The sequence below is a fragment of the Microchirus variegatus genome (genome assembly GCF_963457635.1).
Source record: "Microchirus variegatus genome assembly, chromosome: 19".
Classification (NCBI taxonomy): domain Eukaryota; kingdom Metazoa; phylum Chordata; class Actinopteri; order Pleuronectiformes; family Soleidae; genus Microchirus; species Microchirus variegatus.
This window is the reverse complement of record NC_139820.1, coordinates 3496099-3505259: the sequence shown is the minus strand read 5'-3', so window position 1 is coordinate 3505259 and position 9161 is coordinate 3496099. Positions and strand designations below refer to the sequence as shown.

Genomic DNA, 9161 nt, shown 5'->3' with positions numbered 1-9161 from the left:
TGGGGCAACAGGAGTTTGACCTTGTGCTAGCTCTGTCTATGACCGACAAAAAATGGCGGGAAATTCCCGAATAGAAGACCGATGCGAAAGAGTTTTCAGTCTTTACTCCTTAAGACACATACAGTGCAAAAATAATCATAATTGACACTTAGAATCCAGTTTTATGCCTAATTTGTCATTTATGCCTCATTTCAATCCATCTTTTCTATGTGCGAACAACACAACGTTTTTAGGATGATCTGTAATTAGTCGGCGTCGAGTTTTTGTGCGTGTGTAATAACGAACGCGTTGTCTCCCGACACATTAGTCCTAATTGAGGAGCTAAATGTCAGCGCGAACGACTGACGAAACGCAACGACAACGTCAATGTCAATTTCTCCGCCTCTCTTCCAGCCTCGCACACTTTGCTGCGTTTCCCTCCGTAATAAAAAGCTACAGGATGGAAATGAAATGAAATAATTGAATCAGTGTGATCGTCGGAATAAATCACGCACAGCTCGGTGGGCAGACGGAGGCCACGGGAAAAAAAACAGGCCCTTCAATGTCAGTGTGGCTAATTGTGCTCGCAGGAACATTTGCTTTCGAAGAGCTCTGAATAGCAGGGGGACTGTAGATTTGGAGGCGGCATCTTCCTTCCTCGATATTTGGACGATTGCTCTTATAAAAATGGTGATGGCTGATGTTGTTATCCTGAAGTTGGTGAAACGGCGCAGACTTTTGGCAAATTTCCTTTTCTGGTCTTGTTCCTTCATGTCTCTCACCTGCCACCTTCTTCTTCTTCTTCTTCTTCCTCCGATCCCAGGATGAAAATGCGGCGGCACAGAGTGTTCTTGCTCTGCACGGTGGGCCTGTGCGTCATCTCCTTCCTCCACTACTACAAGGCCCTCCACTATGTCTCGCTGCTGCGCGAGCTCTCCGCGCCGTACCCCAACATCAAGTCCTTCATCATGGTCACCGGCTTCTTCTGGAGGGAGAAAGGCGCGGGCACCACGCCGCTCAGCCCGGCCTCCCCCGAAGAGGCGCCGCCCTTACCTGTGCTCCGTCAGTCGGACAATAAAGATAAAGGTTTGGGTGGAGGTGGAGGAGGAGGAGGAGGAGGGGATGGAGGAGGGATGGGGCTCGGCAGGATCGTGGTCGGAGGTCCTGGGATTGTTGGCAGAGCGGGACTGGAGATGAGGCTGAAGGAGGAACCTGCACCTCCTCGCCCCTGGGGGGAACCAAAAGAGAACCAGCGGGGAGACGCTCCAGACCAGGTATGTCTCTCAAAGTCGTCACCCCTCCCATCTTGGTCCCTGGAAAGTCCTTGGAAAGTCCTTGAATTTGATCTCAACCAAGGCGTGGGAACCTGTTTTTAGACATGAAATTGATCCTGGACCACACTTGCAGGACTTGCAGGACTCGTGAATGTGTGCTTTTATACTGACCATCGTTTTATTTATGGCCATTTTCTATAGCAAACTCCGTATAAAACACTGCGGTAAATAACTCGGGTGCGATACACAGCAATATAAGTGATGCAGCCCTGCACATGTCATGAAAAATCCACAAATGTTTAGCTAGCTACTTTTACTCTATTATTGTTCTACCATACAAAAAATACCAGTTTGGCATCATGAATAAAACAAAAACTTTCTAATGAGGCGAGATATTTTCATAATGTAATATCACGTCACACACATTATTGACTGCATGCCTTACTTCATATAGCGCGATTTATCACTTTGCAAATCATTTGCTTTCACCGAGCCTTTAGAGACGAGTCGGAGGTCACGTCGCCGTCTCGTGAATTACCGTACGAGCCAAAAAAGTCATTATCCATGCGGTGTTTGTGGGAGAAATCCTGTATTTCATACTGACGATGTAGCGGGCGAGGTGTACTTTAATGTCTTTGCGCTCAATTCGTACGCTTACCTTTTAATCTTGACAAGGTTACGCTGTATATAACCTGCTGATATGCGACAGCGACACAAAACTTGCACCCTGAAAGGTGAACAAACTTATCCAATTATATGCCCAATTTGAAGCTCTGCTGCACATTGATATACACTTTAACGCAGTATAAAACAGCCATAATGAAGACTGATTCAGGTGATAAATGCTGATTCATGTGAAAACACGGCCGGGAAAGGCAGACTCCTTTGCAAAAGGGGAGTTGCTCAGGTATAAATGTGGACGGCTCACTTTGCTCTGGGTCTTTCTCCGGCGAGGATCACTCCCAAGATTGATCTTTTCCTTGCCCGGCAGAATTTCCACAACAAGCCGTTAATACGATATGATCGGAAAGTGCAAAAGTTTAAGTGATGAAACGCACTGAAAGCAATAATCAGCGGAGGAAATGCAAATCTGGATCGAGATAACCTGAAGGCAGAGCAGAGAATAGATGGATTTAAATTATGAATAGTATGCGTTCATGTATGTCCACGTTGATTATCTGTCGGCCAATAGAACGTCCAGAAAGAAAGTTTTTAGTGTCTGTTTGGTTTATTTGCAACTGCTGCAAGACCGTACGTGTTATTGCGCGATAGCTGCTTTGTATCAAGAGTACTTCTTAAATCAGGGGTTATTGAAACTTAAAGAGATAATAGAATTGCAAGACACCGTTGATTACGTTTATTCTAAAAAAGTGTCTGTGTTCATGTCAGAAAATCATAAGGGATTTGATTTCAAGCGAGTAAAATCAGGGTTTGAGTTGTTTTGCTCTTTAAAATGAACACTTGTGGTTTGTTTTTCTTGTTTTGTTGTTGACGTAATCAAGGGTGCAGATGAGTTTAAGTCCTTTCCAATCATGAAAAGTCTCAAAAGTAATTATGGGCTTGTGTAAACACACACAAAATAGAAATACGAACCTGTGGTATCATCTCAAATACAATCATGGCATGAGAATCTGCTCATCTTAGCTGCTAAAGCCCCTAAATATCAAGGTTTTTCCTGGTGTCAGATGTTCTCAATCTCTTACTGTAAAGTATACTGATACTAGGTTTTGTTTTTTGAAGCGTCCTCACCAGTTTCCTGTTTGTTTGTCTTTCCAGGAGCGACCCCCCAGTCATCACGCCCAAGCTGCCGGTCCAGAACTCCCGCAGGTCCTCAAGGAAGGAAGCCAACACAAGGCGGTGTTCCTCAAAGATCGGTCGCGGGACCCTTTGGAAATCATGGGCGATCTGTCCACGCGCACGCACCAGCTCCAAGACGACAGAACCCCTTACTTTGTCCGAACCAAAGCTGGAGCTCTTTGCTTCAGGCAGGGCACGGAGGTAGCCGCCCCGAAGGAGTACTCCGCGAGATCGGGGGGGAGCCTCGTCGCCAACGGGGTTGGGGAAGGTTCTCGGGGGGGCGGGGCTTTCGGGCAACGGAAACCCCTGGAAGTACAGCAGCCGCCCACTTTAGCGGCCAAAGCCAAGTCGAGGCCCAGAGGCAGCGGGAAGCGCTTGGTCAAGTGCGTGTGTCGGCCGGGATGGCACGGACCTTACTGCGGCGTCCCCACCATGGTGTATCACTCCAACCTGCCCACCAAGGAGAGGCTGACGCCGAGGGAGACGCCGCGGCGGGTGATCAACGCCATCAACGTCAACCACGAGTTCGACCTGCTGCACGCGCGCTTCCGCGAGCTTTCCCAAGCCGTCGACGTGTTCCTCATATGCGAATCCAACTTCACTGCCTACGGAGAGAAGCGGCCTTTGAGGTATGACTCGCAAATTTCCGCGACTGGGTGCGTTTGAATTATACAAACCGTGGCCCGAGGGTTGAGATGTATTTAAAGCAGAGGTGTAATCCTCGGCTGAGCCGCTCTGCGGTGTCAGCAAAGTGAGTCCCCGTGCCAGGACAGGACACGACAGGAGTGTAATTCAGGGAAAAATTAAACTGGATTAGAGAGTATAACACACATTTGTGACTCGGTGCACTCTTTCGAGCAGGAGTCTCAAACCTGTGGCCCTTCATGTCAAGTTTTTTTTCCTCCGGCGAGGTGCGGCGAGGAAGCGATGCTTCTGCCACTATATGCTCGCTCGTGTGGACGTGGCTTATCGCACAGAGTCAGGCGGCTGAAAAGAAACCTGCGCGACATGCAATAAATGCTTCTCAAGCTAAAGATGAGAAGAAAAAAAAACGTCGGCCTCCAAAGCTACGCGTGTCAAATTTAGTCGACATTTTATCGGTGGAGTTGCAGGTGAACATCCCTCACCTCACCTCACCCTTAGAAGAAGAACCACCTATGTAGTCTTCAGTCATCGACTCGCCACGGCACAGTTTAGGATAGATAGATAGATAGATAGATAGATAGATAGATAGATAGATAGATAGATAGATAGATAGATAGATAGATAGATAGATAGATAGATAGATAGATAGATAGATAACTTTACGCTAAATGATAGATAACTTAACGCTAACAGATAGATAACTTTAAGCTAACAGATAATTTTAAGCTAACATATAGATAATTTTAAACTAACGGATAGATAACTAAGCTAACATATAGATAATTTAAGCAAAGTGATAGATAACTTTAAGCTGATAGATAGATAGATAGATAGATAGATAGATAGATAGATAGATAGATAGATAGATAGATAGATAGATAGATAGATAGATAGATAGATAGATAGATAGATAGATAGATAGATAGATAACTTTAAATTAACAGATAAATAATTTTAAGCTAACATATAGATAACTTTAAGCTAACTGATACATAACTATAAGCTAATGGATAGATCTATCTATCTATCTATTAGCTTAAAGTAACGTATCAAGTTAGCTTAAAGTTATGTTAGCTCGAATCTATCTATCTATCTATCTATCTATCTATCTATCTATCTATCTATCTATCTATCTATCTATCTATCTATCTATCTGTAAACTCGATGGTAGATAGATAGATAGATAGATAGATAGATAGATAGATAGATAGATAGATAGATAGATAGATAGATAGATAGATAGATAGATAGATAGATAACTTTAACTTAACATATAGATAACATTAAGCTAACTGATGTATAACTTTAAGCTGATAGATAGATAGATAGATAGATAGATAGATAGATAGATGGATAGATAGATAGATAGATAGATAGATAGATAGATAGATAGATAGATAGATAGATAGATAGATAGATAGATAGATAGATAGATAGATAGATAGATAGATAGATAGATCTATAAGCCCTTCTTTAAATAACATTGCTTTAAATAAGCACCGTTTAAAGCAATGTTGGAGAAGAATATAACACTTGTGTTTGTTAACAATCGCCGCAAACAGTGCACATCATTTTTTATGCTATTAATAACAACACATGAGGTTGCATTCGTCATATTTAAACAAAAGTACTGACTTTTTGTCAAAACTGTGACACTTCCTGTTGCAGTGAGCCGTCACCGTTTTTTTGTTTACAGCCAACCTTTATGCCTTTTTTTTTTTTTTTTTAGTATCATTGTGCTCCGAATATCACTAACAATGAACTTCCTGTGGCGATAACACGGAATGCCTCGGGGGAGCAATTTTTCCCGCCGATTATGACGAGAGCGACATAATTGAGTGCCTGTGCAGGCCAGAGAGAGAGAGATTGGTGTGTTCAATCATGGGATGTGACATTGCATGAAAGCGGCTACATTCAAGGAACAATGGCCTTTTTACGCCGTGCATATCGACGAGTTCATTGAGTTGCTGTTCCAGTCGTCGGGCGTTCGTGTACGGACGGGGAGTTTTTCCTGTGCCTGAAAGGCGTCGTTTGTCAAACGGAGACCTGTCTTTGTACCCGTTGTTCAACGTCTGTTTGGACGCCATAGTTTGTTTACAGCCACGTCTTGCGACGGTTTCCGTGATTAAGAGTGCAGATTTGGTTTTCGAAAAGTGATCGTAAAAACATACCGCAACACACGCTAACGTCAATGTACCTTTTTTCCAGTTTCCTGCAGCGACTCCTCAACGGTACATACGACTACGTACGCCACAAGATCCTCTACGTGTTCCTCAACCACTTCCCCGACGGCGGGCGGCAGGACGGCTGGATCGCCGACGACTACCTGCGCACCTTCTTGACGCGCAACGGCATGTCCAGGTTGGTCGGCATCCGGCCGGACGACGTGTTCGTCATCAACGACGCCGACGAAATCCCGGCGCACGAGGGCCTCCTTTTCCTCAAGCTGTACGACGGCTGGACAGAACCGTTCGCCATCCACATGCGGAAGGTACATGGGCGGAAAAAAATCGGCTTGTTGAGCTGCAACTACCGGTTATTTTTCGGGGGTTTAATCTCGATGAATCGTTTGGTCCAGAAAATGCTAAAAAAAACGTTGAACCAAAAATTCAGTTTTAGTGATTTCAGCGACAGGGTTTGAGATAGATAGATAGATAGATAGATAGATAGATAGATAGATAGATAGATAGATAGATAGATAGATAGATAGATAGATAGATAGATAGATAGATAGATAGATAGATAGATAGATAACTTTAAGCTAACTGATAGATAACTTTAAGCTAACTGATAGATAACTTTAAGCTAACTGATAGATAACTTTAAGCTAACAGATAGATAACTTTGAGCTAACATAGATAATTTTAAACTAACAGATAGATAACTTTAAGCTAACATATAGATAACTTGAAGCTAACAGATAGATAACTTGAAGCTAACATATAGATAACTTTAAGCTAACAGATAGATAACTTTAATCTAACATATAGATAACTTTAAGCTAACAGATAGATAATTTTAAACTAATGGATAGATAACTTTAAGCTAACATAGATGACTTTAAGCTAACATATAGATAATTTAAGCGAAGTGATAGATAACTTTAAGCTAACTGGTAGATAACTTTAAGCTAACTGTTAGATAACTGTTAGATAACTTTAAGCTAACTGTTAGATAACTGTTAGATAACTTTAAGCTAACTGATTGATAACTTTAAGCTAACATATAGATAACTTTAAGCTAACAGATAGATAACTGATATCGTTTATCGAAATAGTTGACGATTAATGTAGTAATCGATTCATCGTTTCCGCTCTACTATTTTTGCGATGTCACGTTTCATGCTACGATCTCATAGCTAACGCCGCCTCTTCCCCCTCTCTCCACATCCAGTCACTGTACGGATTCTTCTGGAAGCAGTTCGGCTCCCTCGAGGTGGTTTCCGGCTGCACGGTGCGGATGCTGAGCGAACTCTACGACAGCGACGGCATCAAGCTGCGGCGGCGCGAGTACTACACGATGCCGGGCTTCCGCAAGTACGAGAACGACACGGGCCACATCCTGGTGCAGTGGTCGGTGGGCAGCCCCTTCCACTTCGCCGGGTGGCACTGCTCCTGGTGCTTCAACCCGGAGGGGATCTACTTCAAGCTGGTGTCGGCGCAGAACGGCGATTTCCCGCGCTGGGGCGACTACGAGGACAAGCGGGACCTCAACTACATCCGCGATCTCATTCGGACGGGGGGCTGGTTCGACGGCTCCCTGCAGGAGTACCCGCCCGTGGACCCCAAAGAGCACATGTACGCGCCCAAGTACATGCTGGAGCACTATGACAGATTCCGCTACCTCCTGGAGAACCCTTACAGCAGAGCGTCCAGACTGAGCGAGCACTAGGAGGTGCGCAAGCTGGGTCAAAAAAAAAACATGTGAAATAAAAACCAGAAGGGGGCGCCCCCACTCGAGGCCTCCCAGCACTAAGTGAGCAGAATGGTACTGATGAACTTACACATGTCTCATTGGACGGATACGACGCGTATCTCCACCAGGCAGCACTGATGTTGCAGGGATTTAAAATCTCGTAGATTTTTTTTGTTGTTTTTTATTTTGGATCATAAAGGGAACACTGAATCACATCCACCATGGATTTATGGATATGAGGATACAATCACTGGATAAACACACCCCTTTTTTTGGGGGGGGGGGGGGGGGGGGGCAGGGAGTCAAGCTATCTGTCTTTTCGTCACCCTCCAAACCCCTATCCCCGCCCGTCCATCACCCCAAATCTGATTGAACCCGCTGTATAAGAGAAAAGGGGCGTTTTTTGTTTGTTTTTTTTGCAACCTGTGGAGAGGAGTAACTGGTTTTTTGGGGGGTTTCTGTCTTGTCTTTACTAAAGTTTACGAACTTCACTCTCTCTCCACCTTCAGATGTCTTCCTATCATACTCGGTGACCTCATTCCAGAAACGAGACGAGCGTTTTTTTGTCGGTTATTATCTTTGTTTAAACCCCCGACCCCCGGAAAGATGCGACGAGCTCATGTATTCACATACATACACATGCACCTTAGACCAGCCTGAGTGTTTCTGTGTGTGTGTGTGTGTGTGTGTGTGTGTGTGTGTGTGTGTGTGGTAGATAAATATTGGGAAAGGAAGCATCGGGGACGGATAAGGGGGGGAATGAGGCGAAAACTGTGCACAAGCGAGAGCAAAGGGAGGATAATGAGCGGTGGATGAAAAAAGGAGACGATGTCGACGTCGCCTTTCCCCCCCGCGGCGTCTGCGTTCTGAATAAATAATAACCTCCGCCCGTAAACGGCGCGCTAAAAACTCGCTGTCGGAAAAAAAAACACGTGTTGATGTTTTGCCGAACGCCCGTTAACCGTTTTTTTGTCGAGAAGCTGAAATGTTTTTTTTGTTTCCTTGGAAACGAAAGTATTCTTAGGGGGGGTTTATTGTTGAGATGAGTGGGTGTCGTGGGTTCAGGTGTGAAGCTGCAGCCTTTCAGATCAGGTCAATCCTCACTTTAGGGTTAAATATTCCTCGTTTTTGTTTGCTCTTAAAGGTGCATTATGTAATAAATCTAAAAGCAACCGGCCATAAAAATCCTCCTAATATGTCACAGAGACTCAGGAATAATGTTCGTATAACAAACTGAACTCACCAACAACAACAGTGCAGCCAAACTATTTGCTTTAAAAGAAATATTTTGCAGACTGCAAATCATGTTTATGTTTTGAAATCGTGTTTTTTTTTGGCATGTGGCGCCACCTACCGCCGTCTACCAACCATTGCAGTCAGTAGAGTCTCGGCTGCCGAGCAACCACGGGTTGCCAGTTAGGTCAGAAAACGAAACCTAAAAGACATTTTGAATTTGAGTGTAGTAACCGTTTTTGGCCACATTCTTACATATGGCGCCTTTAATTGTCCTCCCTTCACTTCACATTCTTTCTCGTTGGATTGTCTCATCCT

At 44.3% G+C, this 9161-nt stretch overlaps 1 protein-coding gene across 1 annotated transcript; it reads left to right on the top strand.

Annotated features, from left to right (window-relative positions):
- Positions 1-803: 803 nt before the first annotated feature.
- Positions 804-7586, top strand: mgat3b (beta-1,4-mannosyl-glycoprotein 4-beta-N-acetylglucosaminyltransferase b; the record flags this gene model as incomplete). The annotated part of the gene is made up of 4 exons (XM_083905610.1): positions 804-1253; positions 3030-3679; positions 5904-6186; positions 7089-7586. 4 exons carry the CDS (start codon positions 804-806, stop codon positions 7584-7586), a joined length of 1881 nt encoding a protein of 626 aa, XP_083761736.1.
- Positions 7587-9161: the final 1575 nt, after the last annotated feature.